The 27,059-nt window shown below is 43.8% G+C and overlaps 1 protein-coding gene across 6 annotated transcripts in view; it reads right to left on the reverse strand.

The window, feature by feature from the left end:
- Positions 1 to 27,059, reverse strand: part of kiaa0586 (KIAA0586 ortholog) — a 667,340-nt gene that overhangs the window by 133,662 nt on the left and 506,619 nt on the right. For all 6 annotated transcript variants that reach the window (XR_005946263.1, XM_041214268.1, XM_041214267.1 and 3 more), the window contains 3 exons: positions 3,138 to 3,331; positions 2,898 to 3,016; positions 1,075 to 1,259 (listed from right to left, as the gene is read on the reverse strand). Coding sequence is in view for 5 of the 6 variants with exons in the window: in XM_041214268.1 (XP_041070202.1) it covers positions 1,075 to 1,259; positions 2,898 to 3,016; positions 3,138 to 3,331 (498 nt within the window). In the remaining variant the exon portion in view is untranslated. The remainder of the gene's footprint in view (positions 1 to 1,074; positions 1,260 to 2,897; positions 3,017 to 3,137; positions 3,332 to 27,059) is intronic.

A 27,059-nucleotide genomic window follows, 5' to 3' on the forward strand; every position in this document is an offset into this window, starting at 1 on the left:
GTAAACATGGCACCACTGGTGCTGCAGTTTAATTCAGACGAAAAATGCTTTCATTATATACCAGCACAATGCAAGTCTGAAAAATCAAATGATGAGCAGATTTATTCTTATCTATTCTTTCATGGGATATGGGCGTCGCTGGCTAGGCCAGCACTTATTGCCCATCCCTAATTGCCCTTGAGAAGGTGGTGGTGAGCTGCCTTCTTGAACTGCTGCAGTCCATATGGTGTAGGTACACTTATAGCGCTCTTAAGGAGGGAGTTCCAGGATTTTGACCCAGCATCAGTGAAGGAACAGCAATATAGTTCCAAGTCAGGATGGTATGTGGCTTGGCGGGGAACTTGCAGGTGGTGGTGTTCCCATGCAGCTGCTGCCCTTGTCCTTCCAGTGGTTTGGTAGGTGCTGTCGAAGAGCCTTAGTAAGGTCCTGCAGTGCATCTTGTAGATGGTACATACTGTTGACACTATGTGTCAGTGATGGATGCACTGAATGTTTAAGGTGGTGGATGGGGCGGGCAAATCAACCAGGTTGCTTTAACCTGGATGGTGTTGAGCTTCTTGAGTATTGTTGGAGACGCATTCCTCCAGGCAAGTGGAGAGTGTTCCATCACACTCCTGACTTGTGCCTTGTAGATTTTGAACTCGCTTTGGGAAGTCAGGAAGTGAGTTACTCTCTGCAGAATTCCTAGCCTCTAACCTGCTCTTGTAGCCACAGTATTTATATGGCTGGTCCAGTTCAGTTTCTGGTCAATGATAACCCCAGGGGGTTGATACTGGGGGATTCAGTGAATTTAACGCCATTGAATGTCAAGGAGAGATGGTTAGATTCTCTCACCTGTGAGGTGCGAATTTTACTTGCTACTTATCGGCTTAAGCCTGAATATTGTCCATGTCTTGCTGCATATAGACACGGACTGCTTCAGTACCTGTGGTATGATTATACCACACTCTATTTCCATTCTCTACTATTTATGTTTTGATTAGAATTTAGACACTGTACCAAATGTTATTGTCATATATTATTAATATAAATCTGCTCAGTGCTCCGAGTATTTTGTAGAAGATGCATTCTTACTGGTGAAGGTGTTTCATGTTGAGGAAGTTCTCGTATAGGAGTTCTGCTCTCAGTCTGGTTCTGACCCAGCATGATGGCAATAATCTCAGCAAGTGCTTCATCTACAAACTGTCGAACCATTTGAGAGTCCACAGGAACGCCTGCATCCACAAACAGCTGGAAGCCTCCTCCACCAGCAGCTTCAACTATTTTGGAAGCAAATAATAATATTCAGCCCACTTAGCTCTTACAATTTTCAAAACTGAAGAAATATTCATGTATAATGCTGCATAAATCTCATTTTCTGTTTTTCAATAAAACCTGTATGGAAAATAAGTGCACCTTTAACAACTGCCAGTGCTAGTTTTACATGTTAGCCTTTTGCTATCACTTGGAGAGGAAGAGAAAAGCTGATTTCATCAAAATGAATGATTTTTTGTGAAAATTCATGTAAAGAATTTAAACATTTCCCATAGTCCCTATTTGGTACTATAACCTATCAGAAATATCATAAGAAAAATAATGTTGCTTTTTACCCAAGAAACATGCTATGTCTTGGCATCTTTTTCAGAAAAACTGATTCAAAAACCTGTAAGTATCGTTTACAGTCCCAAGTCAGATTAAGATCACATTTATTAATTGATATAATTGCATGTTAAATGCTGAGAAGTGTGACTGAATGTGCACAATTAGTGGGATGTGGATTTGAAGTTCCGATCCTACAAGGTGCAATTACCAATTTCAGTCATGTTACAGATTGGAAAGAAGAGAATTCCCCAAAGGGAGAAGTGCAAAACCAGAGGCTGAGATGTAGAGGCTACTCTCTTGTACCTCCCAGTCACAGTGGCTGGTTTGCAGACAGGCATTGCTGCATTCTGTCATCCTGTCAAAGAAGGCATGTGTCACAAGGAATCTTCAGAGAAAAAAAATGGGAAAAAAGCTAACTTATAAAATCCCAAACCATGTAGCCATAGGGCAGGATTTTTAGTGCAGCAGGTGCCCATGATCGGTAGGTCCGGGAGGGGCTGGAAATGAACCCCCAACTGCGATTTCACGCTGGCTGGCCAATTACCAGCCAGCTAGCGTGAAATGCGTGCTGAAATGCTCAGCACTGCCGGGGTGGAGGCAGAGGAGGACGAGTGCTGAAGTCAGCACGGGTATGGGGGAGCATGGAATGAGAGCTCCCTAAAGGCAGAGAGCTGCCTCAGGGAAGCTGAAGAATTGAAAAGCAATAAGTAAAGATTTTAAAATGCTGAAAAAAATGGCATCAGAATCAGTTGCCTGAACACATGGATGATGAAAATTCTGTCCAAACATTTTTTTTAAATTAATATCGGAAACCTCATTCTGCCCTTGGATGTGGTTTCCTCAAAAAGGCAAAGGCCATCTGGCCGATTTGCCTGCCCACCAACCGTAACATTGGGCGGGCAACGAAAAATGTTCATTAAGTAATAGGCCTCTTAATTGTTGATGGGCCAATGCCAACTCTCGCACGCTCCCGCTGACTGAAATATCACGCGAGTGCGCGATGACATCGGGACACTTGCCTGATATCATCACGTGCTATTTCACACTCAAGCGGATCAGGCACGCACCTGTATGGCGAGTGAAAAATTTTGCCCATATGGTAAAAAATATTGTGCAGAAAGGGATAAAGAATACAATCTTGTTCAACTAAAATAAATTGGCAGGAGTGTTATCGAGACTTACCAAAGGTAAACTTAAATCTGGATTGAAGTGGAACTTTGAATTAAAACTCGATATTTTACAATATGACAAAAGGCATTCTAAACCGAAATAGCTTTGCATTGAGAAATATGGAGTAAAATAAGCTAGAAACTCACCAATATCTGAGTCCAATGGCACATTCTCTTCATCTTCATATTGGCTGACATGTGGCACAGGCTGTTGCTGTAAGGGATACATCTCACTGATGATCCGGGACATGAGTTCTTGTTCAACCCTATTAGAATAAGGTTTTCAATTTTCAATGACATAAAGAAAATTATATTATGCAGGTAAATCTTGAAAATGTAACAAGTCTGCAATTCAGAGGGTTTCAGTGTTTCAGAAATTTTACCTACCACTCGATCAACTGGTTTTCTATGGATTCCTTGCGTTTTATCATTCTGTCTACAATGTCAACAGCTGGTTGAGGGGCAGGAGCAGTGGGAGAGAATGGTGGACCATTGTAGGCGACAGGGATGGACTCAGCAAAGCCCTCCAGCTCTATACCGGGCTCGGATGATTCTTGAAGTTCATCATCTGTCTCTGGATCCTAAATACACAAAACAGGCAGAGGGTAAATGGAAAAACATCAGATAAACACAATTCTGTTACATCACAGCACAGTTGCTCAGTTTCACCCAGGAGAGTATAACTTAATGAAGTTCTTATTTGATGTCTAAAATGAAACCTAGGTTTAAATATAAAGTGTATTCTAACAATCTAAATTTCTGTAATGGTTTAGTTCTGATCAAATTTACATTTTTATTGTTGTGCTCTTATGTACTTTCAGCTCTTTTCCTAAATCTGTTTATATATATATATATATATATATACGTGGAATATATGCGTATTGTTACAAAACCATAAACCAAAATAAGCAAATTTACTGAATGCCCCCCAAATGAAGAAATTACCAATAAGATTCCACTTTTTTGTACATTTTATTTTAACCAATATCAGAACCAACACAAATTAAACATGAATTAACAGGCAAATGATGCTTCAAAGAAAAAGACAAATTGTACTTCAAATAGTCGAAACAACAAAGATATATCTTTAAAAAACCACAAGCACCAGCATCACTCCCCACAGACATGTGACACCATGTGCAGTTTCAAAGTTCTCTAACCTGGCCACTGGTACGTAGGTTCTCTCACTTTCCCACACAAGCAATTCAGCCCTCGAGTTGCATTTACCAGCAGCTGTCTTCCAACCTAGGTCCCTAGCAACAGTTGTCACCCGAGTGGCAAACTCCTTAAGCACCTTGTTATCTAGATTCTTGGCAGTCTTGATGGCACAGAATCCCCAGCGACTCCTTTATCCAATTATTTTAATAAACCCCATTAAACAGGCTGGTCAGTGCTGGCAAAACTGAAGGAGCAGCAATAAAACTGTTCAATTCACAATTCCTGATCTACCCATGTCTTCACCTTTCTGTTCTGTTTAACAGCACCATGTAAATATGCCTTCTCTGTTCTCCCCTCTGATACAGCTCCCATTTGTCTCCAGCTCCCTTTATGTCTGGCCACCTGGCTTTCATATGTTAATTTCCTTCCTGTTGGTACCTGCTTCCAGATCAAGGATTGTCAGGTCACATGGACCAGTATTTCTTATCATCCAAGAAAATTACAATTGATCCCTTTACAAGACTCCTAAAAGTTATTTTCAAACATTCTTAAAAACAATTAGAGATTCCTCTGGCAGTTTAAAGAAATTACAAATTTTCCTTACTGTACTGCTTCTGAGTCAAAGCTCATCACAACATATACATTTATATAAGGAACATTGCAGAGTAAGCTTCTGGACAAAGAATGCATTTCCTCAATAAACTAATGAGCAGGATTCTTTTTGGATTCATTGTCTTATTACTATCAATAAGTTTGTACCGTAAGTGTGGTACAGAGAGCAAAACAGGAAATGTTTTAAAATGCCATTCTACATCATTTATATTTTTTCTAAATATGGCCTATTTATGCATTCTGTATCTCATTTTCAATATTTTATCCACCATCTCAAATATCATTTTGGGAAAGATTAAAATCAGAATTGGAAGCAAACAGGTCCCCATCAATTAAATATCTTTTAAAAAGTATAAACTTTTACTCACTAAAAGTATTTGATTTCTTGAGGGATACACAAGAGTCAGGTAACCTCACTCAATTTACATAGAATTACACAGAATCTACAACACAGAGACATGCTGGAGTTCATACACCACACAAGACTCCATCCACTCTGGTTTCTTTTTCCCACACTGCCTGCATCCCTTTAGTCATTTCTCCCTCATGTGTGCATCAAGCCTCCACTTAAATGCATCAATGCTCTCAGTTTCCCTCCAGGGATGGGAAACAAGAGTTGGGAATGTTCAGGTACCGAACCCGTCCTGGGGAAATACAGTCACATTTTGGGATTCTTTTGGAGGCGCCCCTTAATTGGAATGGAGATAGGTTCCTTGTCGAAGGATGGGCTCTTGAGGTTGAAGGGCCAATCAGAGGCCTTCCAGCTTAAAAGGAGCCACAGTTTGCAATGAATGGTGAGTTTCTGAGTTAGCACTTCAACACAGAGGCGCCTTTTCATCAAGTTTTTAAATATTTAAATAAAAAAGAATATAGCAGTCAGGCCGCCACTGCGGGGGTGGGAGGTCGAAGTCCCCAGGCAGGGAGGGCTCTAAGCCTGCCTGGAGTGCTGGCCCTGTAAGCCTGATGCTGGATGCCCATCTCCAGGCAGTTAAACTGTTTCCGGTCGGCCTTCTTTAAATGAGGTTAACAAGGTTCTGAAGGAGCCATATGGCTACCGGCCTTTTGGGGGTGGAAGCCCTACCTATGCAAAAATGGCTGATGCCGGGAGTGGGATCAGGGAGACAGCATTCAGCTGATGTCAGCATTTTCCAGCTGCATCGGCCTTGATTTCTGGCCTCAGGAGAGCTCAAACATTCAGTCCTTCACGTGGCAGTGTGTTTCAAATTCATATCCCACTGTGTAAAGAGATGACTTCCAAATTCTTCATTTGATCTGTAGGCAATTTTGTTATTGAGGTGTAGGTACACAGTTTCTTAGAACAGAATAAATGCTACGTTGTAGAGTAGATGGTAGTTGCAAATTCAGGACCTGATGTGACTTCATTAATGTGTAAGCTTTGCCAGAATAGTGGCAGTCAATTCAACTGTGGAGAACATGACAGCTAAGCTCAATCATGTCTTCTTCACCTGACATCACACAAATGCATTTCTGGAAAAAGTCAGTAGATATCAATTAAGCCAGGAGCCTTAGCTCTCACCTCCCTAAACCAGAGGTTCTGAGGCCAAGTATAATAGCAGATCACTGCTTTGGCTGAGATCAACTAATTCGACATGGCTCAGCAGTCGAACTAGGAAACATCCTGGCCTGAAATAAAAACAGAAAATGCTGGAAATACTCAGTAGGTTATGGCAGCATTTGTGCAGATTGAGGGGGGGGGGGGCTCTTAAAATGCAGCGCATGGCCAGCCCACCACCTTCCTGCATCCCCAACCTGTCTTCCATTTTATGGAAACGGGGGTGGTGGAGGCATGGTTGGCCTACTCGTCCGTGGGCCTAAAGATTAATGGGTTCTCCACACAGTGCAGTCTTCCGACTCCTTTGACCGTGAGGCAGAATTTTGTAACCAGTGGGGAAAATTCTGCTCGTGGACTTAGTGACTTCCTGACATTCTTTTATAGCTTTTAAATCACCAAATCACATTCACCAGATTGAAACTGGTTCAGTAATTGCATCAGTTTCCTCTCTGTGAAATCTGTCCTGTTCGTACTTAAATATGGAATAAAAAGCTTGTATCAGTAATGGTAACCATGGAACTACTGAATTGTCATAAAAACTCATCTGGTTCACTAACGTCCTCTAGGAAAGGAAATCTGTTGTATTTACCTGGTCTGGCCTACATGTGACTCCAGACCCAGAACATTGTAGTTGATTCTTAACTTTCCTCTGAAATGGCCCAACAAAGTTTTCAGTTGAATCAAAATATGGAAGAAAAGTCAAATAAGGATAAAACTGGTCAGACTACCCAGCAATGAACTATGCACAAGAAATGACAAAGACACAGCCTGTCCAGTTGACCCTGTAAAGTTCTTCTTATTAACATCTGGGCCTGAAATAAAAACAGGAAATGCTGGAATTACTCCAAAATTGGAAGAACTGTCCACAGACGAGTCAGGCAACAGGATGTATCCTGTCCCATCGGCAGGACAGATTCACCAGAGGTGGCAGCACAGTGGTATACAGTTGGGAGGGAGTGGCCCGGGGAATCTTCAATGTTAACTGCACACCCCATGAAGTCTCATGGTGTCAGGTCGGACACAGTGTTATGATCCTGGACCAGGCCCCCAAGTTTTTGGTACAATCCAGTTAGGGAGCAGTAACATTTTGTTTAAAGTTGACAAAATCTGAGATTCAAGACACTCGCTAAGAGAATAAAGCCGCAAGATTCCACGGGTTTTAAACAAACAAGAATAAACTTTATTTTACAAAGTTAGGAAGATAAAACAATTTACAGTGTCTATCTTGTACTCTAACATTCAGAGTTAATATGAGGTACATGTGAATTAACAGTCAAACTGCGGTTGAACACACCACACTGCACAATAAATGGCAGATGCAACCAAGACAGATTCCACGGTTTTCTCAACAACCCACCCAAACATCAGTAAAAACGGTGAGGCAACGAATCTTGTTGAAACCCTGTCACTCTCATGAAGGATTTCAGTCTTCACATTCATAGATCTCACCTTGGAATTCTCTCCAAAAGTGGCTCCAACTCAGATGACTTGAATGACGTCCCACCTCGCAGGCTTTAAATCTCATCTTCCAAGGCTCTGTTCCCCTGGATTCACAAGTCTGCACTCCAGCGCCAACTCACAAGTGCAACTTCAGCTTTTCAGATGCACCGAGCAAAATACTGCAGCTCCAAAGGGTTACCTTCGCCCCAACTGCACGCAGCATGGAGTCATCAACCTTCTGCTGCCTTCTTAGATATTCAGGGCTTCTCCCAAGCCTTCACCAGCCACAGCCCTTCTTCTGATTTGAGCCCTTTCGCTGCTCCTCTCTTTATTTCTTCTTAACTGGGACCTCTCCCTGTCCCACATCTGGGACTCTCTCTTGGGGCTTCTTCCTGTCCCCTGCTTTGGGACCTCTCCCTGTCCCCTGCCTGGGACACTTCGCGATTATGGTGCCATTTTCTTTTTGCCCAGGCACACTGGGCCCATCCTCCAAGCGAAGAACTACGAAATGCCGGATTGCATTTGCACCCCCTGCTCCTGGCCTGCACATGCCCAAAACCCCCGAGGAATGCTGGGAGTTGTAGTTCCCAGCCTCCCAGTGACAACAAGCCAGGAGAGCTCCTGCTGCTGATGAATCAATACTCCTTAATGTCAAGCACCGCTTGGAAGGAGCATTGAGGGTAGCAAGGGAAAAGAGTGTACTCTGCAGGGGGAACCTCAATGTCTATCACCAAGGCTAGAATTTTACAGTCGGTATGCAGGCTTGGCAGGAGCGAGCAGAGGAGGTTGGGAAGCCGGCCGCCAGCCGTGATTGGCTCCGCGCCGCCATTTTACGCGGGCGGGCCAATTAAGGCCCACCCAACGTAAGATGTGACAGCAGCAACAGGGAGAAGGGGCGGGCGGAGTTGGGAGCTTAATGTCCGTCGGGTCCAATGGTGACCTGGCAGCCAATTCAAAAGTGGCCACAGCAACCATGCGAAGGCTGCCAGTGAAGCAGATGCACCTCGTCATGGAGCTCGTAAATGCTGAACACGGCAGGCGGGAGGGCAGGTTGGCGGGGCAGTCGGCCCCACGTTTGTCTCACTACCCTCCTGGAGGAGGTGGCAGCATGCAGAGAGATCCTTGTCCCCAGGGACAGGACGGGAAGCCCCCCATCTCACCAAAATTGCCTGGGAGGTGGTGGCATCCAGGGTGAGCTCCCATGATGTGGTGAAGCGCACATGGGTGCAGTGCCGTAAGTGGTTCATTAATCTCCTGCGGTCAGGAAGGGTGAGTACCATGTTGACACGGGTCACTGAGCACAGCTGTTAGAAGCAGCACCCACCCCCCACACCCCAGACCTCAGAGTTCTTAGAATGTGAGTGGCAAATGTCAATGAGGCAGCATCTGGGTAAGGGAGTGAGCCCTGGCGGCTTGGAATGAGTGTCTTGCGGCTCCAGGGTCACAAATTGGCTGAGCCCTGCGAGGTGTTCCTCAGGTGGGGTTGACCAGACTGCAATGGTAATGCAGGTACACGGTGGGCTAATCAATGCTCCTCTGCACTTTTAGGAGAAGACATCCCGTAATAATGTGGAGTGGTTGCAGACTGGCAGAGGATCATCTCACCTTCTAATCCGAAGTAGATATGAGCAGGAGGCCCTGGAGCTGGAGAGGCGCCATATGCCTAGGTCAATAGGCTGCGGTGAGGTTGGGGTGCCACAGGGAGATAAGCCTGCAGTGCACTGAGGTTAGAATGTCTGTCAACCATTCCACTGTTGTCTCTATATTGACGTGAGCCTTGAACATGGAATCCCCATTGATAATGGAGAGACAAGGGCGGCCTGATATGGGTGCCAGGCATGCATGCTAACAGTGTAATGACTTCAACTAATGACATGTCCCTGTTCTTCCTTTCAGGCTCACCAGCAGCCCATTGGGGTGAGGAGCCTGAAGGCCCACCACTGACCCCAGAGGACAGCAATCATGGAAACAACATCACACCCTCTCAGCCAAGCAGGCACCAGCGCAGATACCAGCACCTCAGTGGGCATTACATCGGCGGATAGTATCTTGGTGCACAGCGGTGATGGCACTTCACACTCACTTGAGGTGCAGGTGGAGGCAGAGAGTGCCCAGGGTGCCAGCAGTTGGAGGACTGCTAGGGACCTGGAACATGCTCAGTCAATGACTGATGTGCCTCTGGAGTCGTCCTTGGGGCAGCAGATGCTGGAAGTCCAGCAGGGTATGTGGGAGGATCTGACAGAGATACATGAGGGAATGCATGCCATGGTGTCCGTTGTGGAGGAGTCGGTACGGAGCATGAGCAATGCAATGATCCTCATGTCCGTGCACACCGCCTCCTCCATGGAGAGAGTGGTGACTCTCAAAGAGAGGTTCCTCCAGGAGCTGAATCAGGGGTTCCTGGGGATGTGATTGGACCTGTAAGTCCTCACACCAGCAATGACCTCAGGTGGTCACTGTCAGTGTGGGAGATGGATTGGGTACTCAGTATCCCAGCCAGGTGCCCATCTATCATTGGTGAGCAGGGAGGTCCAAAGCGACCTGACATTGGCACACGAGCTGCTTGTCTCTGCGGGCTCCTCTCAGGGCCCTCCAGATAATGGCAGCAGCTCCTCCACCGCTCTGCCAGTGACCGTGGCATCTAATGAAGCTGCGGTGGCTAGGGAAATCCCTGCTGTGGCACTGGCTGCTCTTTCTCAGGCAGAGCCAGCACAGGCTCAATGGGTCAGACAGGTCATCAAGGCCAACAGGACAGCGGAGTGAGCAGGCTGTCTCCAATGCCAGTTCCAGCGAGGGGGGAGCACCTAGACGTAGCACCTGCAAGTGAAAACTTAAAAGCGCCTTCAGCACAACACGGGCTTATCACCAGTGATTTTTTTTTCCCCAGTTTTACGTTATGAGATGGATAACACCTTTCAATTTAATTTGTATTATGTATGCCAGGCACCACAGCATTAATTGTGTTTCTGTTCAAAAGCCTCTGGGGGTGCTTCATTAGTTCTGCAGATGCAGGGTAACCCATGATGGTATGAGTGACTTGTTTGTCACCGAATTTTATTGAAATGGCACACTTGAGAAGACCTAAGGCTCTCTCTACCACCGCCCTTGTGGAGGCATGGCTCCTATTGTACCACTGTTCTTGGATGCCGGAGAAGCGTCATGAGCCACTTTTTGAGGGGACAGTCCTTGTCACCCAGCAGCCAACCATCCAGCCGGGCTGGAGGACTGAAGAGCCTCAGTACCTGGGAATGTCTCAGGATGTAAGCATCATGAGAGCTGCCTGGGTACCTGGCACAGACTTGCAGAATCTGCATTCTGTGATCACACACTATCTGCACGTTCATGGAGTGGAAGCCCTTCCTGTTGACGACGGCACTGGGCTCACCCACTGGCGCCTTCATGGCCACATGTGTGCAGTCAATTGCACCTTGGATGCGGGAGAACTCAGTAATTGCTGCAAAGCCACTGGCTCGCTCTGCTTGGCTGGCCTCGTCCATGCGGTAGTGAATGCAAGTCAATGCACACCTGAACAGAGCGTCTGTCACCAGCTTCACACTGTGGACAGCTGGTTGGGAGACTCCACACAGATCCCCCACCAACCCCTGGAAAGAGCCGGAGGTACAGAAGTTGAGGGCCATGGTGACCTTCAGCGTCACTGGCATGCAGTGCCCACCCACACAATGGAGCTGATCTCAAGGCCGGTCATCTGACAAATGTAGGTCACTGTCTCCCTTGAGAGGCAGAGCCTCCTTCGGCATTGCACCTCAGACATATTGAGGTAGCTGCATCACCGCCTGTAAACCCTGGCAGCTGGATAGTGGCATCTTATGTGGTCCCTTCCGTCTTGGACCTCCTGTTGGCCCTGCGCCCCTTGTGCCTGTGCCTGTCCTCCCATAGGTTTCTTCCCTGGACCTAAAAGGGACACCTGGCCTCCATCTCCTTCTGGCTTCCTCCTCAGAGGAGGTGCCTCCAGCGGAGACCACAATCTCCATTCCCAGGTAAGGGAAAGCTGTCTGATAACTGGAAGGCCCCGAGTGATATGACTTTTCCAGGGTCCTGAACTGAAGCCTCTTATTTCTGTCAAAGCAGCTCTGAAGTGAAATTAAGTTGTCTTGTTCACACAAGCAAGCAGCAGCAACTTATAAGCTAAAGTACAAACAACTCACATTAGCCCCACTCACCTCTCTTATCCCGCCCATGGAAAAGGTTTGTGAAAATGTGGCCTACCCGCCTGCCCGCTGCACCCGTGCAATGCCCTGAAAATCACATGGGCTATGTAAAATCACAGACATTTGGTGCCTCAAGGGCCTTAAATGGCCCGTTAATTAATGGCAGGCACACCTCCACTTTTGTCGCATGCCCGCCTAGCAAAATATTGTGGATGGTGCACGGTGACGTTGGGATGCACGCCTGACATCATCACGCGTCATATTATGTTGGGCGCACGCCCGCACACCAAAGGTAAAATTCGGGCCCAAGAGTGGCTCGGAAGCAAGACCACAGACTCAGCTGGCTGATTCCTGAAAGACATATCTGTCAGCCTGGGCCTGCAGCAGGTGGTGAGGGAACCTACAAGAGGGAAAACTTGATCTCTCCCTCACCAATCTACCTGTCGCGAACGCATCTGTCCATGACAGCAGTGGTAGGATTGATCACCACATAGGATTTGTGAAGACTTACTGCAGAAAAGTGACATTCAGAAACTTGTGATGAGTACATGACGTACATCTACTTACTTAATGCAGCAAAACAATATCGTGGCCCTGTCCTCCTGGTCTAGCTGTGACTGCAGGAGAATTCTGATTGGTTGGTCCAGATCTGCTATTCTTTGTTAACAGTTTGGTTGCTACGGAAACATTTGCTTTTTCACACAGGGTTTTTGTGAGTCATGCTGTTTAGGAATCTGATAATTTAGCATATTCTGTGGTGCCTTTACATGGATTGGAAGTAGTTCTATGAAAATTATAACGGGATTGCTCAAAGGATCCTGTGCTCAAACAGATATTATTAGTTGTTTTTTAACCTGATTGTATAAAACATAAAATTGGCAAACTAAGGATTAGAAAGAGTAAATGGTTATACAAAGCACTTTACAAGATGGTGGTGTTCCTTTTCCTTTAAATGTAATACAACTTCACTTTCCTACTGTCTTCTTCCCTAAAGTTTGAAATGCTCTGTTGTAATATTCACACCACATGATCATAGGGAGATTGGGAACCTTTGTGCTGAAAGCACCTACACTGAAACATGTGACAGGAGGGAAAATGAAATCAGAATTTTTTTTGCATGTTTAATTAAGCTATATTTGCTAGTTACATCATAGCTTCATTATAGGTCATTTTAACTGGTTACAGGATGGATTCATCCAGTGGCTGTCTGTGCACATTTAACACTTTAGGGTAGAGGAAAAGCAATTGAATAAACAGCACTGTAATTGGCAAAAGAGCTAAAGAATACTATAAAAAATAGGGAACTGAAGCAAAGATCTTTAAAGCAGTGGCTGAGTAGTGACGTGTGTGTAACACACCCCATCTTGCTGGGCTGAGGTCAAGCTGGGTGAATGATGATGGACTCAAACATTGATCTCACCCTGTGATCATGTGGACTACTCTCAATCTGCTGAAAGTAGGCATCACGTGATCTCAGTACATTCCAGATTTACGCAGTGCCAAATTATTTGTTCATAAACACAGTTGCAGTCCATGAGCTAAACTGAGAGAAGCTGTTTAAAATTTACAGTTTTCTCAAAGCTAGTATTATACTTTTTAAATTTAACTTTAACAGACGTTTCTGCAAAAAAAAAACTGCCAAAGTAACACCACTCAAAAACACTAAATGGCTCATGTGAAACCCAGAGATCAACTTCCTGGCAAAGGCTGTGGATTTTCTTGAGGTCTGCACAATTTTTATACTGTGGCCTCTTGCCAAGGCAGACTTCCAGACAAACATTTTTGTGCCAAGCACACTGCTTTTGAAGTTACGAAGTGAACTGAAAGGGCATCTGTTGTATTTTGTGCTGGAACCTGAGTGGTTTCAACTGGCTCAGAAATGGAAAAGGCAGCCCAGGTTCTAGTGTAGCATTTTGTTTTTTTCTGGTCAGATGCGTGTCGTACTTTTTGGAATCAGCATTATACTTTATTGGCCTGGCAATGGAAAAAAGGCATTGAGCCAGAGGCATGAGCTACAGATTAATAAATGTTTTTAAGAGGAAAATGTAATCCATAGAACAGTCTTATTAAAGTTTATGAAATACACTGCAGCGCTATGGAAAATAAAATTTATACGTGTTGCTAGAACACACTGAAATGCTTTTGATTTTGTTTTGGGATAGGAGTACTTGGTTTAGCGTTTGAAATTAATCAGGTCCATTTTATTCAAAAATGTAAATTGAAATTACAGAAATTGAAAAAATGAAAGGAACAGAAGAAGAACGCATTATTTTTATCAAGTATGTGGCAAAAACTGATCACATGGTGCAACACACTTGCAACAATAAACTTGAACATAACTTAAGTCATACGGAGTCACATCTGTTACATCTACTGGAAGAGAGATGTTGCATACTGAACCAATTAAAATACGTAACCCATTGAGGTCAGGAATAGTATTTCTCCACCACATGTATAGTTTAAACAAAACCTGGCCCAATTATGATTTTCCTACTATTACAGTACAACAAATTTTTAAAATGCTCCTCTTTAAGGAGTGCAAAATGTTGCTGCATGCTGGCATCACCTCATCACGCCACTGAGTGGTAGGATTCCCAACCATGAGATACATGTAATTAGTCCCGATTTTGTTTATTACATGACAACAGTTTCCAATGTTTCAACATTGACAAAGGGCCGAATTTAATGTAGCTGTTAGCTAGAGAGCCAGCATGAGTCCCACATCTCCTCTTTTCAGGAAGGTCCACCGCATTAAGTGTCAATCAAATACTTAATTGGGCAGCAGTGGGCCTTCTCCAGGATCAAGGATCCTGGGGGCAGAAGTTCTGCTTGCTAAGAGCTGCCGGCCAATATTCATTACTTGGTAGCACCACCAGGAAGGCGGTAGTTGCTGCCAGTAATGCACCCACAAGGCCCAGGATCGCTGACGGACCCAGGTCATAGGTGAGTGATGGCAGGGTGGGGGTTGCAGGGGAGCAGGGTTAGCAACAGGGGCAGGGGGTAGGGACACCCCATTCCCAATGCCAGGTCCCTCAATCAGGCACTGAGTGCTTTTCAACGAGGGTTTCCCTAGTAGCAAGCAACCCCGATAGGGTTTGCTTTTTAGGCTTCTTGAACGGTGAATCCCCTGTCCGCCACTGGGTGAATACCAGCAGTGATGGGATGAGGCCATTAAGTGGGCATTAATTGGCCACTTAAGGGCCTCAATCAACAATAGGGCAGGGAGGACGTCCATGAGTCTTCCCACTACAGAGTTAATCGTAGACTTACCCCCACCATCAAACTTGCCACAGCCGAAGGCATTAAATTCTCACTGATATTTCAAAAGTATTTAATTGGCTGTAAATTGCTTTAAAAAGTCCTGAGGGCAAGGAAGGTGTTATATAAATGCAAGTCTTTCTTTTTATGCTGTGAATGGGGGGGAAGGTTGGAAGTGGGAAACATTAGGCAAGTTTGCATTCACCTTTTACCAGCTAGTCCAATGGCAGCACTGACAGAAACTTAACAGGTCAGCTACCCGCACTGTCAGATGTTCCTTGGGAAGGTGGATGGGTGGGGGAGGAGTGAGGCAATGCTGGCAATTTCGAAATGTCCAGAAGCACTCAGAATCCCAACAAATGTTTTACGGCCATACTTGAACTTTGCAGGCTTTGTTCAGTTTTTGCTGGTCTAAACCAGTCGTCCTTAAAGAGATTGTTGGAGTTTCTGTTTCTACTCCTCACTCTATAAAAATGCTGCGTCAGCCTGTGCTTGCCCCCAGCACAGAAGGAAAAAACAGTTCGGACCAGTACTCTTATTCCCCAGTTTTTACTGGTGTTCCATTTTAAAGTATACAAGACCAGTTCATTCCAGTATTCTTATTGCCCAGTTTTTACTGGATTTTCCTATTGGGAACTCAGTTCACCTTCCCCAACTACCCCACCCCCCCAGCCACCTTGGCCTATAGCTGCAGGCTGCATGGGCAGCTGAATTTCCTAAAGCTCCAGGATGCCTGACAGGCATCAGCTGGTCTTATGCAGGTGAGGCCTGAGGCCCAAATTTCAGCAAGCCTCAGGCTGTGGGCTTTGGGTGCATATTTTGCCCTGATTTCTGAAGCTGTGTGAATTTATTTCTCCCCGCTTTCTCTTGTGGTGTTTGTCTCCGAGGTTTTCTCACTTTTTCCCATTTCTCTTATCCTCCAAATCCATCTTTTTCTCTCTCTTGTACGTCTCCCATTCTGTGTGACCACGTAAAACACAATTTGTCTCTCAGGGCCCACCTAGTTTTTCCTCTTTCTCTCTTTCTTTATGTCTGCCAGTTTTTTTTTCCTGTCACACTATTCTTTTATTCATCTCTCTCATTTTCTATTTTTTTTCACCTATTGAATGTTTGCTTCATTTCTCTTTCATTTTCTCCTTCACTACGCCTTTTTTTAGTGAACCCATTGCCACTTAAAGTCACTCCTTATGTTTATTTTCACTGCCCTGCTTTTGTGACCATGATTGTAGACAGGGAAAGCTATCAACAATGTTGTGTCTGATAGAATAGCATGGTTGGTCAGGACCCTGTGTGGAAGGGCAAACTCAGGTCAGGGAAAGCAATAAGACCCAGGAGCTGATGCTTCATTGTGTGGCTGCATTTGGAAGAGAAATTTAAGTAAAGGAAGCATTCAGGTTTTAAAATTTTCATTCTTGTTTTCAAGTTCCTCCATGCACCCCATCCCCAACTCTGTAATCTCCTCCAGCCCCACAACCCTCCAAGATTTCTGCAATCATGTATAATCCTGGCCTCTTAAGCATCTACGATTTTAATTGCTCCATCATTAGTGGCCTTTCTTTCAGGTCCCTTGGTTCCAAGCTTTGGAATTCCCTCCCTAATTCTATCCTCCACTCAACCTCTCTTTCCTCCACAACACTCCTTAAATCTATCTCTTTGACCAAGCTTTTGGCCATCAACTAGAAATTGCCTTACATGTTCCAGTATCCAATCTTTGCTTCATAATGCTCCTGTGAAGCATCTTGAGACGGTTTATAATGTTAAAGGTACTATATGAATATAAGTTGTTGTTGAGACTTGGTCACATTGGAGATTTTCATTTTACCATTGCAAATGAAAATAGAAAGCTAGTAATGTGTGAAATGCATGTGTTTAAAAAGGAAGGTAACATGAAATATGATAGGAACTATAAGCAGATGGCAAATAAAAATAGAAATGGTTTGCATGTTCCTTTGGAATTAACCATAGAGATGTGATTGGTCTGTGCTGACTATGTGATCTGAGAACTCTACAATTCTACACATTTGCCCTCTACAATGACATAATTCTGAATTGCTGAGATAAATAAGACAGATGTTTAAATTGACACCACCGACAGACATTTGCACTTTCTGTGTGACCTGACCCAAAGCATATGAGAGACATGTGACTTGATGCAGAGCAGAGTCAAAGTTGTAGAATAAACAGAAATCACACTAAAGCAGTTGGTACATTTTGTTTTTGTGTCCTGCTGATTTTTGAGACTTTTAGCAATAATATGAACCAATGTTGTATAGGTTAATGATTTTAGGGCATTTAAAAATAAACAATTCAATGAAAAGAATAAAAATATGATTTAAAATATTAAATGGCCATCCGTTCTGTTGAAGGGTCATGAGGACTCGAAACGTCAACTCTTTTCTTCTCTGCCGATGCTGCCAGACCTGCTGAGTTTTTCCAGGTAATTCTGTTTTTGCAAAGAATATAGGGGACTGGGTGCTTTGGAACAAGTACTTGCAATATTGTTAGTGATATAGAATATTTTAGTATAATCTAAAATTCTGTTGTTACTGGTGATTGTCTTCCAGACATTATGGGCAGAATTGTCAGGATGGCGTGCGGGCGCGATCGGCGGGTCCGGGAGCGGCTGGGGAACGGACCGCCAACCGCAATCGGCCCCCGACCACAATTTCACACTGGCTGGCCAATTAACGGCCAGCCAGCATGAAGCGCGCACTGAAATGCTCAGTGCTGCCGCAGTGGGGGAAGGAGGAGAGCGAGCACTGACATAAACGCGGGCGCGGGTGAGCATGGAATGAAAACTCCCTGAAGGCAGAGAGCTGCCTCACAGAGCTGAAGACTTCAAAACTATTAAATAAAGATTTTAAAATCGAAACAAAAATGTCCAAGCATCACAGTCACCTGAACATATACATTATAAAAATTCTGTGCACAGATTTTTATTTAATAATGGAAACCTCATCCCGCCCCTGGATGGGGTTTCATGAAAAGTGCAAAGGCCACCTGGCTGATTCACCTGCCCGCCAACCTTGAGGCTGGACGGACCACGAAAAATCGGGGGCAATTACAACTTCAATGGGCTTAACAGCCTTCTTAATTGTCAGTGGGCGCGCTTCCGACTTTTGCACATGCCCACCGACCAATATATTGCACGAGCGCAGGATGAAGTCGGGACGCTCACCTGATGTCATCACGCGCTATTTTACACTCGAGCGCATCGGGCGTACACCCGCACGCCAACCTGAAAATTCTGCCCTATGTCTCAGTTACATAGAAAGTATGGGGTAGAAAGTAAAAGGCAGGATATGATCAATTCACTGGGACAAGGAGTAAAGTACCCTTGTCTCTGAGTTAGACATTTGTGGGTTCAAGTTTCACTCCAAGATTTGAATGTACAGTTGAGGTGGATGCTTCATCATGGTACTAAGAGAGTAGCGCAATGTTGGAAGTGCCATCCTTTGGATGAGCTGTTAAATGAGACCCCATCTGTCCTCTCAGATGGATGTAGAAGATCCCATGACTTTATCCAAAGAAGAGCAGGGGAGTTCTCCTGGTGTTCTGGTCGACATTTATCCTCCACCAAAAAAAAAGATTAGTTAGACACTGATCTCACCTGCTGACTATGGAACTATAAATTGCTTGCAATATTTGTTTACAACACATTAGTAACTACACTTCAAAAGTAACTTGCTAACCTTAAAGCACATTGAGACAACCTAAGGACATGAAGAGCAATAAGTAAATTCTGGTTCTTTCTTTCATCTTTCTTTCAGATTTTAGATGGTACTGATGATAATTATGACAAATTGGAATAAAAATAGCTGCAAATCTTAAAATTGCACCATTTTTTTGTACTCGCTCAGTTTTAGCTTTGTTAGCAATACAGTTTGAAGCAATTTAATGTAACTGCACTTACTTGTGGCCAGCAGCCAGGAAAATAAATGGAAACAATCGCCACTGAGATTTATTGTTCCTTGATTCCAAAGCAAAATTAATAGAAATAAATATATGCTATAATTTTTGTTCAATGTGCTAAGCCACACGGCTCTCAAGTATTTTTAAATAGTTTCCTATTCACACTAGAGGGGGTGGGGATGGGGTTGGGGATGGCAGAGGTGGGGGGAGGAAGAAGTCAGTGAGTGAGAAAATCTGTACTGCAGTTGCAGACCTCATTATGCAGCACTGTTGGCAAGTCTGAGATGAGATCAACTCACCCAGAAGCACAGGCGAACCTTAAATAGATGGAAAAATAATCAGGGCAAAAGATGGAAGGATTACACTGTTCATGCATCTCCTGACATTTATTTTAGTATTACAGGAACTTATTACAAATTAACTTCCATGTGGTTTCCCAGTGAGAGATTTCATCCTTTGAACGCTTTCTGAATGAATACAATAACTGATAAGTAAATACTATTTGCAGTCATGTTATTGAAATAAATTTCTGTTAATTGAACTTGCAAGTTTGTCTTCTAGGAAATATTTAAATAAATCATAACGATCCAATCTTTAACTTTGACGTAGCTAAATTCCTGAAAAAAAAGCTCATTTTTCAGAATGCTTAAAGAAATTATGTATAAAGAAAATGCTGTAGCAAATGTCCATTAGAGGGCAGTGTACAATAAGAGGATTGTGGTAAGCAGAGCTGTTTTCTAGAAATAACAAGTCCAGATGATTTAAGGGGAATATTTTAAAACATTTGCACGCCTATTAAAAGCTTACTGCATAGCTTAGTGACTGATGACTCATTCCCAGTACTGTCAGAAGCATGACAACATGTACCACCACTTCTTAGTGAGATGAACCTGCCTTATCCCTTATCTAGTGAAAGCATCACACTGCATGAAAGGAAACTATGTTTTGTACATTCACTGACTGAAAGGAATATTTGGTGGGCCTTGGCAAAGAAGAACGCCAGCTGAAGTGTTGCACATGCATCTCGATCAATGCGCTTTTATGAGAAACATCTTGAAACTGCTTGTTCTACACTTTGAAATGTTCTAACTGATCAAAGTATGAGGTGATCAATATAGGGGTTATCCTGCGAGGCTCCATTTTGCTGTGAAACATTGTTGCATGGAAACCCAATAGCCCTAAAATAAAAATAGAAAATGCTGGAAAAATTCTGCAGGTCTGGCAGCATCTGTGGAGGGAGAAACAGAGTTAACATTTCAAGTCTGTACACCACCACCCCATTTTTGATTTGCATTCCCGCCTATTGAGGCTCCACCCCAGGAGTAGAATTTCCCGATATATTCCAGAGAATTAGAAAGAGATATTCAATCCAATATGTTTGGTTCCCCTCAGTGTTGGTGGTAAAGTTCTGTCAAATACATTTTTGGAATAATCATGATGGAAGGAATTCTCAAGTCCATTAGCCTTGATATAATTTATTACATCTTGTAGTATTTTGATTTATATTTCTTTATATATATTAATAGATAAATTAATGTAAATTGTTGGAACAAATTGTATTTTCAGATTTTAATGTTTAACCTATTGTGTTTTTTCAAGCAAATCTCCACTGTGAACCAGTGTTATATACTCTGGGGGGCTAAATTGGAGATCCTCCGAAAACAAGGATCGTGATGTATGATTAACCTGTGCCACTAATTGCAGGCAGTATGCCAACTTTATACTGCCTGCTCATTTCCAGGATCACTGTCCAGTCAGCGTTAACTATGCTGTTCATTGGCTGGACAAATCAACAGGTTGCCCAGGTATTGAATAACAAGCACCACTTAAAGTTAGAGCGGCTCAGTAGCGCCACAACTGATCAAGCTCACTGAGTCATGAGGGACATATCTGGCAGACTGGACCTGTGGCAGGCGAGAACAAGAAGGAAAAACGCACCTGACCCTGTTCTCACCAATCTGCCTGCTGCAGATGCATCTGTCATGACAGCATAGGTAGGACAGTCCTTGTGAAAATGAAATCCCATCTTCACATTGAGCATACCCTTCATCATGTTGTGTGGCACTACAATCATGCTAAATGAGGTAGTTTCAGAACAGATCTAGTAACTTAAGATTGGGCATCCATGATGTGCTGTGGATAATCACTAATGGTGATGGATGGTATTGTTGATGGTGCTTTCAAGTGGCACTTACTCAGCAATAATCTGATTACTGATGCTCAATTTGGGTTCCACCAGGGGCACTCAACTCCTTACCTAATTACAGCTTTGGTCCAAAAATGGACAAATGAGCAGAACTAAAGAGGAGGAGAGATTACCTGCCTTTGATGTCAAGGCAGTATTTGACAAAGTGTGGCATCAAGAAGTACTAATAAAATTAAGTTAATGGGAATCAGGAGGAAAACTTTACACTGGTTGAAGTCATAGCTAGCACAAAGGAATATTTTTGTAGTAGTTGGAGGCCAATCATCTCAGCCTCCATTCATTGCTCAGGCGTTCCTCAGGGCAGTGTCCTAGCCTAAACCATCTTCAGTTGCTTCATTAATTATCTTCCCTCCAGCATAAGGTCAGATGTGGAAATGATCATCATTGATTGCACAATATTAATACCATTTGCAACTCCTCAGACAATGACGCAATATGTGCCTACATACAGCAAGTCCAGGCAACATTCAGGCTTGGGCTGATAAGTGGCAAGTAACATTTGTACCACTCAAGTGCCAGGCAATGACCATCTCCAACAAGAAGGAATCTAACCACATCCCACTGACATTCAACTGCATTGCCACTGTTGAATCCCCCACCATGATCACCATGGAGGTTACCACTGACCAGAAAATTAACTGGACCAGCCATATAAATGCTACGGCTTCAATGGCAAGTCAAGGGCTGGGAATTCTACAGTGAGTAACTCACCCCCTGACTCTAAAAAGCCTGTCCATCATTTACAAGGCTCAAATCAGCAGTGTGATAGAATACTGTCAGTTTGCCTTGTTATGATCCTCGACCAGACACCCAAATGATTGGTAAGATCCAGTTAGGGACCAATAAAGTTTTGTTTAAAGTAGACGAAGTTTGTGCTTCAAGACACTTTCTAATAGAATAAAGCTACAGGATTCCACAGGTTTTGAACAAAATATAAATAACCTTTACAAGATCAGAAAGATAAAACAATTTACAATATCTTATATTCTAACATTCAGGGCTAATATGAGGTACATGTGAATTAACAAGCAAACTGTGGTTGAACACACGATGCTAAACAATAAATGCAGATGCGACCAAGACAGAGCTCAGAGATTTCTCAACAACCCACCATGTGTCAGTAACACTAAATCACCAATCTCACTGAAACTCTGTTACTCTCACAAGGGATTCCAGTCTTTACCTCGAAAGATATAAGCCGGGAATTCTTTCTAAAAGTCACTCCAACTCAGACGGCATCAACATTGGCCTACCTCGCAGAGTTTCAATCTCATCTCCCGAGTTTCTGTTCCACTGGATTCCCAGGCCTGCACTCAAGTACCAACTCACAAGCACAACTTCAGTTCTTTGGCCATGCTGAACCAAAGGGGTACTTTTGCCCTAACAACTCGCAGCATGGAGTTACCAACTTTCACTGCCTTCTTTACTCATAGCCCTTTTTCTATGCTCATCTCTTTTAACTAACTGGATTATTTTCCTATCCCTGTCCCCTATCTGGGACTCTTCTTTTGGGACCTCCCCCTGTCCCCTATCACCTCTGGGACCTCTCCCTGTCCCCTGCCTGGGACACCTGCCTTCTATGGCAGTCTGCTCCTGACCTGGGTTTTCCTGCTGTTTTCCCTTTCTTTCTTTATGTGCAGGAGCTCTGGGCCTGTCCTGGACCCGAAGAACTTATACAGCAGAACTGCGCACATGTAGCCTGCTCCCAGGTCTGCACATGCACAGAAAGACCGAAGTTTATCGGGAGTTGAAGTTCCCAACATCCTCTCTCAACTTTAAGGTAAGTTTGTCTTTCATAACAGCCTGGATGAGTGCAGCTCCAACATCACTCAAAAAGCTCAAGACTATCCAGGACAAAGCAGTACACTTTCATTCCCTCCACCAATGGTGCATAGTGGCAGCAGTGTGCACCATCCACAACATGTACTGCAGCAAATTGCCATGACTCATTCAGCAGTATCTTCCAATCTCACAACCTCCATCAGCTAGAAGGACAAGCCCAGCAGGCGCATGGGAACACCACCACCTGCAATTTCCCCTCCAAGTCACTCACCATCCTGAAATTGGAATTATATTGACATTCCCTCAGTGTCACTGGGTCAAAACCCTGGCTCTTCCTCCCTAACAGCACCATGGGTGTAGCAGACCAGATGGACTACAGTGTTCAGTGCAATTGGAAACGGCTATAGAAAAAAACTTATAGAATTGTAGCGACGTCTGAGGAAATTAACCAGCAACTAAACTGTAAGTAGTTGACAATCCTTTTAAATAGTGCTGATGGGGGTCTTCCTGCTGTTGAATGCATGTTCAGCTGTGCAAGTTAAGAGAGGTGTAAGCTGGTGCATATTTGACCTCCAAAATGGCACTGCTGTCATCAAATCCATATTACAGGCTGATTGACATCCTGATCTTACTGCTCTGCATAATTCCAGTACACGTTCACTGCTCTTGCTAAAGTCTGTACCAATATGGTGTCCAGTTTCATTTGCCCCACAAGTATGCATGCACACCCGTGGATCCCATTTTGGAGCTCTAAAAACGTTTGCATCACCCAAAACACAGGCGCTAATGAGTTCAATTTCTTGTCTGAAATATTTGAAGTTTTTGAGACATTTCCTAACATACAACTGAATTATGCAAGTGTGCACAATTAAGTGGTTTTATTGCTCTAACGTTAAAGCATTAAGAATGCATCCCCTGGTGTATATAGATCTGACTAAGACAGTGCACAGCAAGCCATTCACTGCTTGAGGCTGTGTTCTGTACTGCTCGGTTCATTCAGACATTAAAAAACTGGTACTCTACGTAAGGCAGGAAAGGCTTCTTAATTCATTTTAAAAAACAGTGAATGGAGGTCAGTCCCCTTCAACAAGATTGGCAAATTCAGCAATCTAACTCCCATTGAAAAAAAACATTCACAAAAATGAAATTATTGTCTACCTTAGTTTCCTCCAATACACGTGAGAGATTATATGTTTTGTTTTGCAGCTGACTAACACTTACAAATAACCAGCATTTGAAAATTGTGAACCACCTGCACAAGACTGTCTGTATTGCAATGAGCTTTATTATAGCGCCTAAGTCATCTGCTTCCTTCATACTGGGTTTACTTCATCTGATATGTGGGTCTATGCAACCAACAAGAACTCCAGAGAAAATCTAACAGATTCAAGTAGGCTAGTCTTGAGAAGATCTGTTGTTATTGGAAATTCTTGGCCACTAGCCAGAGTGAATCTTTGGTGACATCATTGGCTGACTGAGATCCTAGCCTCAGTCCCTGTGGTCTGTGCAACCCACTGAACCCAACATAATAACAGCATTAAAGTCACAATGGGCATCAGCTTCGGAATCTATGATACAGACAGTCCCAGGACATGAATCCTGGGCTGCCAACTTTATCTGTGGAAATAGTATCGGCCTCACCTGTAGAGCCTCTTCCATGTTCTTTAGGAAATTTTCCACATACTGTCATCTGGATGAACTTATAGTATGATTGAATGTCTTTGAGTTAAAGTGGTATAAAGTTGGTGTCCAGTCTGTTTGCCACATCAATTTTACATTTTCGTTAGAATATTTTGTTCTATTAATATTCTTTTGTATAAAATTAGTATGGCTTCAGAATGACTTTATTTCATAGTAGATTAACAGGATGCATCAACTAAAACAAATCAAATCATAAACAGTCTATCTAATCCATCTAGATATGCCTGCTGTGGTATGTACTTCCATGTGCACCAGCAGCCCTGTTGATATTTTTCACAAGTAAGCCTAGAAAGGGAGTTAAAAACAAAAAACTGCGGAAGCTGGAAATCCAAAACAAAAACAGAATTACCTGGACAAACTCAGCAGGTTTGGCAGCATCAGCGGAGAAGAAAAGAGTTGACGGTTCGAGTCCTCATGACCCTTCAACAGAACTGATCTTTCTTTACAAGGAGAGGGAAATATAAGCTGGTTTAAGGTGGGGTGGGGGGGAGAAGTGGAGGGGGGCTGCTGTTAGGATAGGAGCAGATCATCAAAAGATGTCACAGACAAAAGAACAAAAGAACACAGAGGTGTTGAAGTTGGTGATATTATCTAAACAAATGTGCTAATTAAGAATGGATGGTAGGGCACTCCAGGTATAGCTCTAGTGGGGGTGGGGGAGCATAAAAGATTTAAAAATAATGGAAATAGGTGGGAAAAGAAAAATCTATATAAATTATTAGAAAAAAAAAGGAAGGGGGAAGAAACAGAAAGGGGATGGGGATGGAGGAGGGAGTTCAAGACCTAAAGTTGTTGAATTCAATATTCAGTCTGGAAGGCTGTAAAGTGCCTAGTCGGAAGATGAGGTGCGGTTCCTCCAGTTTGCGTTGGGCTTCACTGGAACAATGCAGCAGGCAAGAGAGCAGGGTGGAGTGTTAAAATGGCAAGCGACAGGGAGGTTTGGGTCATTCTTACGGACAGACTGCAGGTGTTCTGCAAAGCGGTCGCCCAGTTTACGTTTGGTCTCTCCAATGTAGAGGAGACCACATTGGGAGCAACGAATACAGTAGACTAAGTTGGGGGAAATGCAAGTGAAATGCTGCTTCACTTGAAAGGAGTGCTTGGGCCCTTGGACGGTGAAGAGAGAGGAAGTGAAGGGGCAGGTGTTACATCTTTTGCATGGGCATGGGGAGGTGCCATAAGTGGGGGTTGAGGAGTAGGGGGTGATGGAGGAGTGGACCAGGGTGTCCTGGAGGGAACGATCCCTACGGAATGCCGACAGTGGGGGTGAAGGGAAGATGTGTTTGGTGGTGGCATCATGCTGGAGTTGGCGGAAATGGCGGAGGATGATCCTTTGAATGCGGAGGCTGGTGGGGTGATAAGTGAGGACAAGGGGGACCCTATCTGGGAGGGAGGAGAAGGCGCTAGATAGGGAGTGTTTTTCGGCTACTCAACCATGGAAGGCTGAACTTAACCACATTTCACATATGTGCAGTTCCAGCAAGTGTTACTGGATAGTGATCAAAAGCAGGGACTTCGGTTAATTTTCTTCTCCCTGGCCCTGGCCCATGGCATCGAGACCAATTTGTAGAGCCAAACGACTGTCCCAACTGAGATCAGCGAACTCATAACAGATTAACAATGAAGCAGATAATTTCTTCATCTGTACACCTTAGTATACATCAGTCAATGCCTTTGTCCATTAGGACATGAAGAAAGTTGTCAATTTATTGTCAAACATTTTTGAAATTTCAGAAACAAAGCTAATTTTTAAAAAACTGGATTTAATTGTATTTAAATATACTGGTATGAATTATTCTGTCATTGATTGTTCTGTCAGATCCTTTGCTGTGCGAAGTAAAACAAAGAACTCATATTAAGGTTCCTCCTGGAATGGCAAAGGTTTGACTGTGAGAGATCTGGTCCAAAGGCCTACGATGAGCTAATTAAGCCCAGCCCTAGGATGTTACAACAATGTTTCTACGGACAGAATTTTGCATCCTGCAGGGGGTGGGGGGGCTTGTGCCCAACCCGATCAGGAGTGAAATAGTGCATGATGATGTCAGGCTCGCAGCCTGACGTCATTGCGCACTCGCACGATATTTCGGTTGGCGGGCACGCATGAGAGTTGGCAGCACGCCGCTGACAATTAAGAGGCCCATTAAGGCCATTACACTAGCAATTGATTTGCATTTTTCTCTGCCTGTCCAATCTTACAGTTGATGGGCAGGCAAATAGGCCAGGTGGCCTTTGCATTTTTTAGGAAACCTTATCCACGGGCGGGATGAGGTATCCAACAGTAATTTTTTTTAAATTAAAATTTTTAAATATCATTTTAATATGTCCCTGTTCATGCGACTAAGTCACATGTGGGGTCATGTTTCCCTTCTTTTAAAATCTTAATTTTTCATTGTAAAAGTCTTCAGCTCCCTGGGGCAGCTCTGTGCCATCAGGAAACTTTCAGTGTACGCTCCCCAGTGCATGTTCAGTCTTTAATGCTTGTGCTCCTCCCACCCCCA

Source organism: Carcharodon carcharias, chromosome 20 (genome assembly GCF_017639515.1).
Source record: "Carcharodon carcharias isolate sCarCar2 chromosome 20, sCarCar2.pri, whole genome shotgun sequence".
Taxonomy (NCBI): Eukaryota; Metazoa; Chordata; class Chondrichthyes; order Lamniformes; family Lamnidae; genus Carcharodon; species Carcharodon carcharias.